The sequence below is a fragment of the Macaca nemestrina genome, chromosome 9, assembly GCF_043159975.1.
Source record: "Macaca nemestrina isolate mMacNem1 chromosome 9, mMacNem.hap1, whole genome shotgun sequence".
NCBI classification, from domain to species: Eukaryota; Metazoa; Chordata; class Mammalia; order Primates; family Cercopithecidae; genus Macaca; species Macaca nemestrina.
Genome location: NC_092133.1, coordinates 46,823,817 through 46,840,221, shown reverse-complemented (window position 1 = coordinate 46,840,221; position 16,405 = coordinate 46,823,817). Strand labels below are relative to the sequence as shown.

The following is a 16,405-nucleotide window of genomic DNA, read 5'->3' as shown; positions in this document are numbered from 1 at the left end:
TCCTATTTTCAATTAACCATCTGAACCATACTAACATACTTACATTTAACAAACTAATATCACTTAGTTGAGGCAATCTGAATTAGACCCAAATAGCCAAAAACTGTACCTACTTCCATGCCACTGTCCTAAAATGCGAAATGTATAGACTTGGGAACAGAAATATTGTCTTATTTCAGACACATTGTCAAATCTTCAAAATATCTATTCAGCTCAGGAATTTGGTAGCTAAAAGCAAAGAGATATGTCTCTCTGAGGAAATTGCATGAGTATATTATCTCCTCACTCAAGTCATTAAGGGTTAAACACCCAAGCCTATAGCGTTTTAGTAACTCAAATTAAGAATCATTGATCACATACAAACATGCAATACATATCAGGTATAGACTCATTTTCCCTACAGAAATATCAAGCTCTACAGAGACATCTCAACACTTTTACTCCACACTCCTTTCAACCAATTTGCAATAAAGCTAGTTAGATTTCAGAAATAATACCTGTGACCATGGGGGAAAAAACAGAACAGATGTCTGTAAGAATGGAAGCCATAACCTCATTAGCACCTAATCTTACAGAAGCACATACCACACTGTTTTGTAGAAAAATGAATCAAAATGAAATCTAATAAATCAACTAAATATGGCCAGAAAGCTCCTTGAGAATTTGATATCATTAATACCTTGTATTGAGCCAGTCTTTTCATTTGTCTTCCCAGCATTACAAGCCAACTGTTTTCAAAGCTTGAAACACAAAAATATTCAATAGATGTGCTCACCGAGTCTCCCAGGAGGCATCATTACACACTATCTGCCACGATGTTGAAGTAGCCTCATATTTCTCCACAGTGAGGAAGGTCTGATGGGTCTGAAATGCAATTAGGAATCCGTTTGTAAATATTCCCCTTGTTGACCATATGTTAGCCTACCAGTACCTTGTGTGAAAATGTGTTAGAATTTCATCCACATTCTTAGGCTTTCCTCTTAACATTCTATGCAATGTACTCAGAATGTTAATTTATCCAGTCTATTAAAAAAACATGACTTTTTTAGAAATTTGAAAGAAGCATAATTTTAGAGTTAATAGCAAATTTTGGAAATTAGGGCAGAAAAGAGGCTGGAAATAAAACTTACGTGAGATTTTAAAAAGGTATAAGTTGAGCCTTTTCGTGACATGCTTATTGATCTAAATATCCCAAGACTTTCTCTAGTCACCTCAAGATTTAGAAGGGAAAATGGTAAAGTTTAATCTATTTTCTATCTCTAGGTGAATGAATTATTAGTTAACGTACCTCCCTGTGTGAAAGAATTGAAAAGAATACATAAATCTTCCCTATCCTGGGGTGCTAAAGGAGGTCTCTAGATTTTTATAATAGATTCCTAGAAACCACATCATAAAAAGATTTTATTTCCCCATTGGAAGATTATTATAATAGAAGAATTTTTTCAGACCAAGAATTCAGCTTCAAACAAAGCGCAGATTTGAATAATATGACAAGTTAATAAAGACAAAGGCTATAAATTTCTAGTATCCCTTTAAATCCCTGAGATTGTGACCCTAAAAGGCACATGTTTAATTCACCTATATTTATCACAGTCCTTTACGTCTGTCATTTACTGGTGCTCAAATAACCCCTTGCTAAATGGATCACCTATTTACATGTGGGCCATGAAATTGTTTAAAATTCTTCTTTAAGTATTCAACTGATGAATTACATTCAATAAGGAAGTTTTCATAACCATAGGAACTTGTAAAGAGAGTTATTTCTGTCTATTTAGGGCAAATGACATTGGGAAGGCCTTAGATGGAGAAGATACAGTAGGCTTTTTGAATATGTCTAGAGTATAGACTGAAGAACAAGTCTAGGCCTCTGAATATCAGGGATAAAACATATGACAATTTTTTCCCAACTACTCTACCATAATCTCTTCCAGATGCATAATTAGTTAATATAAGTTACTTTCTCTCTCCAGCCCTCAGTTTATTCATCTGGAAAATAGAGGTAATAAAACTTAACTCATTGGGTAGTTGTAAGGATGGAATTAATCATGTGATAATCCATATAAAACACTTTAATAGGAATACTTGCAAATAGAACCTGCAAAATAGTAAGCATTCCATAAATAGTGATGACAATTACTAATAATGGAGGGTACTGGAAATTGTTTTATACCAAGTCCCAGAGCATTCTTTAAAATTAATTCTATTACCACTACAGTACTTTAAATGTTTTGTTCTCCTGCTTCTCCATGGCAATAATGATGATAGAATTTCTCTACCCTAGGCATATCAGATGACAGCTAAACCTGCAGTTTTGATATAACACTTTGATATCTTCAGAAAATAATGTTATAAACATGTAACTATTATGGCACAGATTGACCTCCTAAAGAAATTACTTCAAACAGGTACATATTGACTACCTAAGAAGTAGAAGACTATCCCCCAATGTCATATTTTTTTGAGAATGACATTTGAGAATGTCATATTGCCACAATTGTTATCTTGGCAACAATGACATTTTAATGAACAGGAATGGGAAGGTTCTTTTGGAAGGAAGGTATTTTTGGATTATAAGTGACTATGCGCCCTGGGAAGAACAGCTAATTGATAGAAGGAATGCATCCTCAGCCATAGTAAAAACCATGACCTTGAAATCACAGTCGTATGCCCACTGTTTTTCCACTATAAATTCCTTTATTATTTGATGTTTTACAACTAGAATGTGTCCAGTTATTGCTTGTGTAGTTATAAGTACATGTTAAGGAAGCTATAGAAGTATAATTTTATTAATAGATATATTACATATGTATATAGTTTATCATACATATGATAAAAACAAAAAAGTCTGAAATGCTTTATTAAAAAACTCTTAACAGCTATTACCTCTGGAAAGCAGGTTTGTGGGTAGAAGAGAACATATATATTCTATTTTCTGTACTCCTATATTGTTTTAACATTGGACATGTATTTTGAATGTCATTTTTTAAGTTTAATAATTAAATGCCCTATTAACACCAGTAGTAAATAATAGGAAAATGGCTAGTGCAAGATAAAGTAAAGCACATGTGCCAGGACTCTAAGCCATGAGAGTATCCACCCAGGGATCCGTGACCATTCCACAACTGTACAGGTAGGACCAGAGATGGTAGTGTAGAGGAGGAGAAGACAGCCAAAAAGAGAAGAAGGAGCCAAAGACACACATCCTTCAGTTGGCCCTTTGATTATTTCACAACATTTGGTAGAGTTCTATATATTTGAATACAGTCATACATTGGATACATCCTGAGAAGTGCATCGCTAGGCAAATTCATCATTGTATGAGCATCACAGACTTAGACTTACACAAACTTAGATGGTGTAGCCTCCTACACACCTAGGCTATATAGTATAGCCTCTGGCTCCTAGGCTACAAATCTGTACATCCCATTACCGTATTGAATGTTGTAGGCAATTATAACATGATGGTAAGTATTTGTGTATCTAAACATACCTAAACGTAGAAAAGGTACAGTAAAAGTATAGTATTATAATCTCATGGGACCACTGTCATAAATGCAGTTCATCTTCGACTGAAACATCATTATATATGGTGCATAACTATACATATATGTGATTGTATTCAACTTAACATCTTCTTGACAGACAATGCAGTCATACATGCATTATGCTATACTTGGTCCTAAATAGCCAATTATATATTTCCTGTGTGCTTTTACCCAGACTCAATCCACATTAACTGTACCCATTGAATATTTTCCCATATCTACAAAATAAGATGGAAAACAAGTTGGAACATTTTGTCTTTATGATACTAACCTCTAGAGGGATATTTAAATGAATGAATGGCTGAAAGGTGGATTTACATTTGTAAAAGAAAATCATTGATGCCTACCTCGTTTTGTGCTGAATTCTTCGGGTTAGCACCTACAAATATAACTTCAGCAACTTCTCCCTGAAAATAAAAATTCATTTAATGACTTCTAATAAAAGGATTTTTGCTATACTCACATTTTGGCACTATTTATTATAAATTTTATGATTTAGGGTGCCTTTATAGATTTCATTGTATTTAATCAAGTAAGTTATCTTCTAAGAATATTAACCCTTGCAACAATAGACATAGGAATGTTTGGCCAATGAGTTTGCTTTTGGTAGACTCAGATACAAGTGAAGATCTAGAGCTGTAGTTCATATTAGTGACAGCACATCAAAATGGCTTCTTCAGGCCTTGATAATTCCTCATAACTCCCTCCCAACACAAATACAGGGAATATTTGAATCAAAATTAGAACAGTGAAAACTTTCCACAGATGACTCATATTTATGCTTACATTTATAGTTAAGCTTATATTTTTACAAGAGATGGAGTGGCAGGATGTGTATTTATCTTCCCACCTGAAACAACTAACTAAAAAACTGGGAAAAATATATATTAAACAATGGATTTTCAAGTGACAATGAAAGACGGTGATATTTGAGTGCCAGCAAACAAACAAGATGAACCCCGTAATTCACCAGCTCAATGTCATCAGAGTTTATGGGCCATGGCAGAAGGAGGAGAATTCAGGCCAAGTCTGGCAGTCTAAGTTGAGGATATGGAGCTGGGAGTCCACAAATGGCAAATAGTCTTGAGTTTATAGCACAGAGCATCGTAGAAGAGCTGCACAGAGGCAGAAACCTGGAGATTTGCAGAAAGCTCTCCTCAAGTTTGCATGCATATAAGGGAACTATTGGAAGCCAGGAAAAGAATGGGCTAACAGAATTACAGAGAACAGTCCCCAGGCTCATAGAGAGTTGTGACAAGATTCCGTTCCCACCAGGCCAGACTGGAAAACCGCATAATTCAAAAGAATTTTACCTCAGTGCGTGAGGGGATGGGGGGTGCTGGGGGAAGTAGGGAAGGGATTTGCTCAAGGTGAAAAGCTGCTCTGGTCTTGCCTAAAATGTTTAGTAATAGGTAATACAATAGGTAAAAGCACTAAAACTAAATGCTAGTTCTTTGAGAACACAAATTACCAAAATTAGAAAGAAAGAGGGTACATCATTGTCAACTCTTCAGAGATTAAAAGGATTAGAGGAGATTATGATGAGCAATGACAACTTTTATGTTACAACAACAAAGTAAACAACTTATATGAAATGAGAAAATTCCCCTAGAATGATATCAATTCCTACAAAGATAAATTCCTATAAAGACACAAAATCGATGCAAGAAAAAAAACAGGAAATACGAATGGACATATAACAAGTAAAGAAATGGAATTAGTAATAAAAATTTTGCCATAAAGGAAAGCCACATCCATATGGCCTTGCTAGTCAATCCAATCAAATATTTAAAGAGTAAATAATGCCAATCTTTTAGATACTTTTTCAGAAAGTACAAGAGGAAACATTTCCCAACTCATTCTTTGAAACCATTATTGCCCTGATACCAAAGGCAAAGAAAACACATAAAAAGAAAACTAAAAATATGCCTCATAGACATAAGTAGAAAACTCCTTACAATATGTTAGCAAATCAAATTCAGCAACGTCTAAAAAGGGTTATACACCATGACTAAATGGTATGGCATTTATTTAACATCTGAAAACCAATGAATGCAAATACCATATTAAAATAATAAAAGACAAAAACCACATTGTCACCTCAGTAGAAAAAAAATTGCAAAAATCCACCACTTATTTCTGACAAAAACTCTCAATAAGTTAGGCATAAAAGGTAACTTTCTCAACATGAAAAAGAGAATCTACAAAAATCCTAAAGAAAACATCACACTAGATGGTGAAAAACTGAATACTTTTCTACTAAGATTGTAAACAAGACAAGAGTGTCCAGTCTCACAACTTCTATTTGACATTGGATTGGATCTTCAGCAAAAAGAAAAAAACTGAAGGTACCACACAACCTGACTTCAAAATATACTACAAAGCTATAGTAATCAACACAGCATGGTACTGGCCTAAAGTAATCAACACACCATTGGTACACATAGACCAATGGAGCCCATAAATAAGCCCGCACATCTATGATAAATTTATTTTTGACAAAGGTGCCAAGAATGCACAGTGGGGAAGTGACAGTCCCTTCCATAAATGGTGTTGGGAAAACTGGATAGCCGCATGCAGACGAATGAAATATAAAAATTGACTCAAAATTGATTAAATATTTAAATATAAGACCTGAAACTATAAAACAACTGAAAGATTTAAATATAAGACCTGAAACTATAAAACAACTGAAAGATTTAAATATAAGACCTGAAACTATAAAACAACTGAAAGAAAACCTAGAGGAAAAGCTCCATGATGTTGGTGTAGGTAATGTTGTTGTTTTTTTTTCCAAATGTGACTCCTAATGCAAAAGCAACAAAAGCAACAAAAACAAAAACCGATACATGATATTACATCAAACTAAACAGTTTCTGCACAACGAAAAAAATAATAATAATAACAAGGTGAGAAGACAACCTAAGGAATGGGAGAAAACATTTGCAAACTATGCATCCAATAAAGAGTTAATATCTAAAAGATATAAGGTACTCAAACAACTCAATAGCAAGAAAACAAATAACCCAATTTGAAAATAAGAAAAGGACCTGAATAAACATTTCTCCAAAGAAGACATACAAATGATCAACAGAATATTTTAAAAAATGTTTGATATCAGTGATCATCAAAGAAATGCAAATTAAACTACAACGAGATATCACCTCACACCTGTTAGAATGCATAATATTAAAAAAGACAAAAGATAAGTGTTGATAAGAATGTAGAAAAAGGTAACTCTCACACACTGTTCATGAGAACGTGAATTAGTGCAGCCATTATGAAAAGCAGCAAGAGGTTTCTCAAAAAATTAAAAATAGAACTACTGTAAAATATTATACACAATACCATTTCTGGGTCTATATCCAAAGGAAATGAAATCAGTTTGTTGAAAAGATATGTGCATTCCCATGTTTATTGCAGCACTGTTCACAATAGCCAAGATATGAAACAACGTAAGTGTCCATCAATGGATGAATGGATAAAGAAAATGTAGTACATATACACAAAGGAATACTATTCAGCCATAAATAAGAATGAGATCCTTACATTTGACACAACATGGATATACCTGGAGAACAGTAGACTCAGTGAAATAAGCCAGGTACAGAAAGATAAATACCACATGATCTCATTTATATGTAGAACCTTAAAGAGTTAAACTCATAGAAGTAGAGAGTAGAATGTTGGCAGAAGGTTGGTTACCAGGGGCTAGGTGGTTAAGGGGTTGGGGAGGTATTGATCAAGGAATATAAAATTTCATTTAGACAAGGCGAATAAGTTCAAGAGGTCTACTGTACAACTTGATGACTTCAGTTAAAACAATGTATTGTTTTTTAAAAATTGTTAAGAGAGTCTCAAATTTTCTCACAACAAAAAATAATAAGAATGTGACATAATTCGTATGTTAATTAGCTCAATTGAGCCATTCCCCATGTATACATATTTCAAACCACCATCTTGTACACAATAAATATGTATAATTTTATTTATCAATTAGAAAATTAAATAAAATTATTTAAAAAGCAAAATATTCTATTGAAGGTTCTAGCCAGTCCAATAAGGAAAAATAATTAGATGCATTCAGAAAACAAATATAGAAAGGAATAAATAAGTTTATTTTTATTCACAGATGACATGATACTATATGTAGAAATTCCTAAGGAATCCAGACTCCCCTCTTATTCATTCCCTGCCCCCCCCCAAAAACAACTGAAACTAATAACTGATTCAGCAAGTTTTCAGGGCACAAGATTGATATAAAATAGTAATGGTACAAATTCTGCTTCATTTCTGTATGTTTTTCCTATCCTCGATTTAAGAGACAACTCTCAGTGTCAGTAAATAGTTCCATGATCATTCATTTAGGAAAAGGAATAATTTGGATTTTAGAATTTCAATTTGACACAATTACTAACAAAAAATAAATATTTTCCCATTCTCATTACTTTTGCGGAGATAAGAACAATTGTCAAAATTATCATTGCTAACAGCTGGTCTACAGCGTGATTAGAGGCAAATGGTGACACTAAGTGTCATCCTTCTCCTCATCCCCAAAAACAAGCCTCTAAAGGATTCCAAGGTCTGCGCGTGTGTCTTACCACTCTGTATTCAGGTTTTGCTGGCTGCAGGACATCCCCAAAAGTTCTGCCTATTGGTGCTCTATCCACAATATTAGAAATTAATGGAACCATTAATTGTTGGAAAAATGGAGGTTCTGGGCCTCTGCTCAGGTTGGCTACTGTGTCCTGGAACGGAGAGCATTTGTTAAGGAGTGCATACGTAGAGTCAAAGACCCTTTTCCCGGGCTTCCAGTTCCAGAAATGCCTTCATTAATGGAAGAGTGCACACACACATACTCATACACACTCCAAGAGCTAACAACCTTGAGAAAATAGGAAGGTAGCCTTGCTAAGCATGAGCCTAGAAATTAACAATTTAAACTCTTGTCACTGGGAGAAAGTTTTGGTCATAGGCAACTCTTTTATTCCCCTAGACAACATAAGGACAGTGACCAGAGTACAAGGTTGGAAGCATACTTTCGAATTGTGTGACTTTGTACAGGGGCCTACCATGCAAAAAGGTAATTATAACATGACACCGTAATTATTATTTTAATTTTAAAAAAGTATTGAGCCACTCTCATCTGGAGTCAGTACCAAGTTTTTTCCTAGATTCTTGTCTGTTCTAATAAAAGAATATAATAAATATACTTTTAATTTAAAATTTAAGATCATCCCATATCCTGACTGGTTTAATCTATGTTGCCCACAAAGTTTATCATTTTTAATAGTGTCATAAAAATACAAATCTCAATTTTCAAATATCCCTTGATATATATTAGGTTGGTACAAAAGTAATTGGCATTTTGCCATTACTTTCAATGAATATTTAATGTTCTTTATTCCTCACATTATAGATTTAATCTCTACAACTGCATATGAGATAGGTTATGTATTACCATTCCCACTTTGCAAATGAGAAAATAGGCTTGGACATATTCAGTGGTTTTTTTCAAGATCACATAGCTAGTTTTAAGGTGCTTGACCAGAAATTTGACTGTAAAACAAATTTCCACCAAATTAATTGCATTTTTCTCCATTGTCACTACAAAATTTGAAGAATCTATTTTCATGAGAAGAACTATAGACCTATGAGCATAGTGACAGTTAAACAGTAGTTACCTCTAGGGATGGGTTATAGGTTTATACTTTTCTGTATAATATGAATGTCCTACAAATAGATTTGGCTTTTATAATAGAAACAAATAAATAAATAAATACAGACAGTTATTCAAAAAAAAGTAACCTAAAACTGAGAGCAAAATTATGATAAAATGAAAATAAATATCAATTGATTAAAATATGTGCAAAGAAATTATATAAAATACTGAAATTTCAAACACACAATCAGTAACTAATAATACAGTCATATGAAATGTTCAACATTCGACTGATGCAACCTACAGAGACAACCATTTCATTTATTTCAATTTATTACATCCAAGCTCTTTCATTAAAAGGGCTTTATTTTCTTTGCTACGCCACAATTGTTTCACATTTTTTATTGAGGCTTACATATTATTATATAAGGCGCTGCTTACTATTTTAAGCCCTTTATCCTGTTTGTTGACTAACCTTCTGACATTACAGTTACAGCTTCATAAACAACTGCATCCAAAGGGAATATTTCCACAAGTGAAGTTCCTTTAAATCAAGTAAACTTGTTCAGTGGTATATATTTTAGGTAGATGCAATGTGTTCATTCCAAGGCACCACCATTTTTACATCAAATCTAAGCTTCCATTGATTTAACAACTCATATAATCTTTTGAACCACCAAGAAAGTAAAAGCATGCTACTAATTATAATAAGATTCCTCTGATTGGAAAATGCATCCCAATTTCTGAGATATTATTATGTGGAAAATGGGCATCTTAGAATGCTGACCTACTCAACTCTTGGAGCGAATGGGGAGAATCTGGCAAGGATTAGAGAACACAGGTTCAACTCCCAGGTATAGTAAGCTTCCTCACTTATCTTCAAGTCTATGTGCTCCTCTGAAAACTGGGGAGAAATGATATCTCCTTAACTTCACATGATGGTTGTAAAAATAATGAGATAATATATATGAAAGAAGCTGCCACCACGAAAGGATGTTAACTAGATCCAAAATTTGGAAAGAAATTTTATTTTTCTCAGAGATACTACAAAGCTATAAGTTTTGTAAAATATAAAGGTTGTCAAAGAAACTGAACACTCGAAGCTAAGGTCCTCTTTTGCTTCTCTCTGCATTTTCTCACCAGACACAGACACATACAGACATACACACACACACACACACACACATACACACACCCACACACCCACAAACAATATTTGATTACCGTAGCAATAGCCTTAGCAAGGTTTCTGAAAAGCTGAATGTAAGCAGATAACGTGTGAGGTCCATAAATTGTCGATGCTGCCTCATATCGCTGAGCCTACAGGAAAGGCAGGGAGAGTTGTATATGGTTCTGCATATTTAAATCCATTTACAGAGGTATAGCATTTTAGGTAAATGTGATACTTGACATCTCACATTATTCAAAACTGGCATAATATTCAAGATTATGTATGACAAAAGAGGATGGGAATTTCCATTTACTGGCCAAGGTAAGCGATTCCCATCAACTACCTATTAAAAGCAGTAGGTTCTCTCTGCTTATGCCATTTAGACTGTCACTCTATGTACTATGAAAGAGGGTGCTAGCTCCTAAGCTTTAGTCTATTGTAAGTACTTGTAATATAAATGCTTTCCCCCAGGGCATATGTCAGAAGAAAAAACAAAATAAAAAGAGTCCTTATAACTTCTGGATAAATAGTTAGAAGGTACTAACTGGAGAAGGACATTTAATCCATCACAGCCATGAAACGGAGCCAAATGCATCTTTTACCTGACCTCCAGGTCTTTGGCTCTTTTACAGGAACTTCAGAGTCATCAAATCTAAAACCAATTTCACCACTCCAGACATATCAGCTTCCTCCACAACATTCTCATCTCAGCGAATGTCATCTTTCCACTCTCCCATGTGAGGATCAGCCTGCAGTTTCCTTAGACTCCTCTCTCCCTCATCCTGTATCCTATCAGTCTCCAAATCTGGTAATTCTATCTCCTTCAAATCTCCTGAGTTCTTTCATTTTCCTGTCTTACTTTCTCCTAAGGTATAAGTAGATTTTACCTTAGTTCAAACCCTCATCTCTCACCCAGATCTTTTTTTTTTTTTTTTAATTTTATATTAGGTTCAGGAGTATATGTGTAGGTTTGTTACACTGGTAAATCACATGTCTTGAGGGTTGGTTATACAGATTATTTCATCAGCCAGGTAATAAGCAGAGTACCTGACAAGTAGTTTTTTGATCCTCTCCCTCCTCCCAGCCTTCACCCTCAAGTATGCGTGTCCATGTCTTGCCCAGATCGTAACTACACTATGGCTTCTTAACCAGTCCTCTGCCCATATACAAGCCCTTCCAATTCCTTTTCCACACAGCCATCCTATTGACCTTTCTAAATCACAAAATTTTATCAAAGCATTCTCTTGCTTAGAATCCTACTGCAGTTCCCCCAAAGCCTTCCTTACTGAATGAAAGCTCTGTAGCATAGCATGTAAGACTATCCATTAGCTAACCTGTGTCTCCCACTCTGGCCCCCATCTCCTTACCATCAACTTCTCATACTTACTCCATGCTACTCAACTAATTATGCTCCATCAATGTGCCTGCCCTCTGGACCTTTGCATATATATAGTTTCTTCTATATGAGATACATTCTTACTTTTTATTTGCCTGACTCTCACTTGTTCTCAAGAACTCATACAGATGTTACATCTTCCTGAACAGTCCCAGTCCTCAAATACCCAGTCTGGGCTGGTGCTCTTTCTCTTTATTTTTATAACACCTTGTGCATGCCTTTCATGAAAATGTTATTGTCTGTTCTCTTTTCTATCTTTGTACTAGACCCCTGACTTCTAGTGATCTTGAGGGAAGGGACAGATTCTTTTCATCATTATGCCCCAGAAAGTGGCTAGCACAGTATCTGTAACAATACATATCTGTTGAATGAACGAAGTAATTAATAGTAATCCTTGCAGGAGTATATTCCTGTGATATGGACAGGAAACAGGAAAATACTGGCTAGAAAAGAGTGGTTCCCTGGCAAAGTTTCCACCCTTAAGCCTGGAAATCTGTGGCCCTAAACAAGAACAAGCATTTTCGGTTTTGCACCCAAACGTTTCTGTTCTGCGTTTTCATTCACTATGCCCCCCTATCCTGTACCCATAAAAACTCCAAACCCCCAGCTCCACAAGCAGACAAGGAGATGAACAGAAAAGCAGAATGTCAGAATGGCACAGCAGAGAAAAGAGAAGGAGTATCTGAACTCTGAGAGGAGTTTGGCTGGGGATGGCTGGAGAGATCGGCTGCTGGACAGTCAAACTCCAGGGGAAGATCACCTTCCCACTCCATCCCCTTTCCAGCACCCCATTCATCCCACTGAGAGCTACCTCTACCGCTCAATAAAACCCTGAATTCATCCTTCATGTCCATTTGCAACCTGATTCTTCCTGGACACTGTACAAGGACCTGGGTACCAAGAGGGCACTGAGCTGTTTAACACTCAGGCCATCTGCAGACAGCAAAGTTAAAAAAAAAAAAAAAGTGCACTGTATGTAACACATGCCCACTTGGGCTTCCAGAGTAGCAGGCACCCAGACCTAGATACTGCTGCAGGACCCTCATGGAATTTGCTCCTGCTGGCACCCAAAAGCACTTGCCCTGCCTCCTGCACCTGCCTGCCTGCGTGCTCTCCTTCCCATAAAGGGTTTCAGCATGTACAGCTGCCGAAAAGATGAGCCACACCCCTGTCACACATACTGCAAGGGGTTCAGAGAACTCTCCCATCTCACCTGGACCAGGAGACAAGCTAGTAGGGGTTCCTGACCTTGTTTGTGACATGGACTCCTTTGGCAGCATGTTGAGACCTAAGGACCTCCCTCAGAATAATGTTTCTAAAGGTGTAAAATAAAATACATGGAATTGACAAAGGAAACCAATTAGGTTGAAATATGTTTACCAAACTATAATAAACCAATGTTGTATACAGTAATGTATGTGCTTCTTTATTATGCTATTGAATAACAAGTTATATCTGTGGATCTAATAACTACTGTGATTATAAAACAACAATAAGAGTAAAAGATATTTCTAGATCTGCAATCACTATTTGTGATATGAAAATATCTGTGGTTCCTATTGGTGACAGAGGTACTGCTAAAATCATTTATTTTTGTTTCCTATATTTATAATTGACAGAAATGCTTAATAATAGAGGTAGTGAAGAAAGGATGTAATTATTCCTATCCAAGTTTAGCATCGTTAAGACCCCTTTTTCAATGGGAATTCCTAGAAGGCAGGGACCTTCAGGAAAGCCAACAGACGGTAGCAGGGCAGAGGCCACTCTTAGTATGACTGAATATTTACCAAGGGGTAGACTGTATGCCTCTGTATGCACTGCTGTTATATACCAGCAGATATATTATTAACAGAAATTATTAATTATGAAACTCTGGACTGTTTTCATGTTTTACTTAAAAAGTACTTGGGCTGCTTTCTGGACTATTTGTAAACAATGAAATATTACCAGCTACCAGCCTCCCTCAAACTCTCTGGGACTCTGTTTCTTAATATATATCATCAACATAATAATATCCTACTTCCAGATATACTGTAAGGATTACTTTAAATAATATTTGCAAAGTCTTAACTAGTGCACTCAATAAACAGCTACTAGTAGGAGTTTTCTCAGGTGTTACAGAGGCTTAAGGCATCAAATGCATTATGAATAGTGTTAGAAATGCTTTATGCCACAACTCAGGCTTATTACCAGTGCCCCTGACAAAATAATTAATTTCAGGGAAAATGTAAGTCAGTAAAACTAGAATTCTGACCTGGACTTAAGAGGATGTATTTGAAACTCTTAAATATGACCTTTGGTTTATCATTCTCTTATCTGCTATACCTAAAACATAATCATCTCTCAGAAACATGACTGGGACAGTTTACAAAGCAAGTCTGTATTTGACATGACCAGGGTATAATTCATTTAGATTATGAAAACCTTTAGCTTTACCTGGTATTCTTCATAAGTGGTAATGTAATGTGTATAGACATTGCATAGACCTGAAATAACAACAGTCATGTTCTGCATCCCATGAGATGCAAATTCCTAGGAGAGAAAAGTAAAATCCAATAAAATTACTCTTCATCTTTAAGTATAATATCATGCTGTTATCCTTAACACACAAGCATTGATTACATTATTAGTTTAAGATATTTTTCTTAATAAAATTTTTCTAACTGCACTAAGTTGGACAAGTCAATGGATCTATAAATACCTTGATGATCACAGTTGCAGATGTAGAAACTTCTTACTACTAAAATAGGGATTTAAAAAATCAACTTGTTAAAAAATCTAATGGGTGGCTGGCTATTAGCTAACCAGAATAGTGATTTCCAGAGCTAAGTAACAAGACATTTTTGACATGTCAATTCAGAACCATTTACAATACTGCCTGAATATAAAGAAAATTTAAAATATGGCACAGATAAAATACAGAATTCCCAAAGTATAATGCATTTTATTTAGACTGTTCACAGGAACTTAAGATATTGTGGTACTCACAGGTTACTTAGTATTTAATATATAAAACCATTATCAAATTTTAAATTATTAATACATAAATACCAATAAAATATTTTTAACCTAATGATAAATCCCTTATGTTTTCTAAGTCTGGTTCTGATACTACCAATATTTCATATTCACCTAAGCCATTAATTTCAAGAAATGTGGAACTCTAGTCATCTTAAAAAAGATTAATTTAGAAGACATAGGATCATAGGGATAGGATATAATTTCCTCTTCATCAAATATGAACATGTAGATATGTTATTTTATTTTTAACTTACTGCTTGAACTGCCTCTCGAAGTCTTCGTCCAGACATGGTCCTGAGTCAAGAAAACAATTATGTGCACATTTTCCTACTCAGACTGTGTGCAGAGTATGCAGAAACACTTTCAGTGAAAGCCAAAAAATTACCCTGGCTCACCACGCAATAGGAAAATATGTAGGAACCCAATGACTATGAAAAGCTAAACTTGAGCTTTTTTTCCTGCCTGTCCTAGCTTCAAAATAAATCCTAAACTGAAAACAGTCAATTTAACTAAAAGATGGAAACAGAATCAGTGGTTATCACTGGCAAAAGATCATCATTATTTTCCATTCTTGAGTCAACAAAATGATTAGTTGCATTCTATGTTTGTAAAAGCTGAAGCAGGTAGAAAATACATTACTGTCCCTTCCTACAAAGAATTTGCTGTATCATTCATTCATTTAATTCTTCAGTAAAACACTGAGCATCTACTACACACCAGGCCTACTTCTAGGTGCTAAGGATTCAACAGTATGGAGGTTACATTCTAGGGAGAGGAGAGGGTTAATAAGCAAATAAAAACAGATGATGAGAAAAACTATAGAGAATAACAAAGCAGGATAAAGAGGAAAGGGAGTGGTGGTGGTCACTGTGGTGATGGTGGTGCAGGTGGTATTGCGGGTGCTGCTGGGTGCTGATGTGGTGGTGGTGGTGGTGGTGGTAGGTGAAGATTATACAGTGCAAACAGCACTGGTATCCCTGTTAGATATTTGGGCAAAGAACTAAAGGGATAAAAATTTAGTCATGAAGATAACTGGAAGAAAAGTGTTCCAGACAGAAGAAACCATAAGTTCAAAGGTCCTGAGACAAAAGTATCTTTGATGAGTCTGGGAAGTGTAATAAGGCCAGCGTGGCTGAATCAGAGGTGAGTAAAGAGGAGAAAGTTAAGAAGTCATATAGGAGAGTTTGCTGAAGAACAGATCATGTAGGAGATTGCAAGTTTGAGGATTTACCTGGAATGAAATGAGAAGCTACTGGAGGGTTTTGAGCAAAGACATGACATTATTTAATTTATACTTCAAAGGGCTTAATCTAGCTGCTGTGTTGAGAAAAAACTGCAGAGGAGTAAAGACAGAATGAAGCAGACTAGATAGCAGGTTATTGCAATAATCTGTGTAAAAGATTGTGGTAACTTAGACCAGGAGGGAAAGTGACAGAAGGTGTTGGGTAGAGTATACGAAATTTGCTGAAGAATTCAAAGAGGAAAAAAATAGAAAAAGAGAATTCAAGGATGACTCCAAGAGATAGGACCTGCTGGAAAGATACAAAATTGCCAGTTACTGAGATAGGAAGACTACATATCAAGCAGGTTTAAAACATTCTTCCATGCTT

The 16,405-nt window shown here is 35.4% G+C and overlaps 1 protein-coding gene across 2 annotated transcripts in view; it reads right to left on the bottom strand.

The window, feature by feature from the left end:
• LOC105480987 (neutral ceramidase) overlaps positions 1 to 16,405 on the bottom strand; it is a 90,937-nt gene that overhangs the window by 5,882 nt on the left and 68,650 nt on the right. For both annotated transcript variants that reach the window (XM_011740235.2, XM_011740228.2), the window contains exons 16-21: positions 15,050 to 15,089; positions 14,211 to 14,306; positions 10,432 to 10,527; positions 8,147 to 8,293; positions 3,893 to 3,952; positions 776 to 864 (exon numbers count right to left, since the gene is read on the bottom strand). In XM_011740235.2, the coding sequence (XP_011738537.2) occupies positions 776 to 864; positions 3,893 to 3,952; positions 8,147 to 8,293; positions 10,432 to 10,527; positions 14,211 to 14,306; positions 15,050 to 15,089 (528 nt within the window). The remainder of the gene's footprint in view (positions 1 to 775; positions 865 to 3,892; positions 3,953 to 8,146; positions 8,294 to 10,431; positions 10,528 to 14,210; positions 14,307 to 15,049; positions 15,090 to 16,405) is intronic.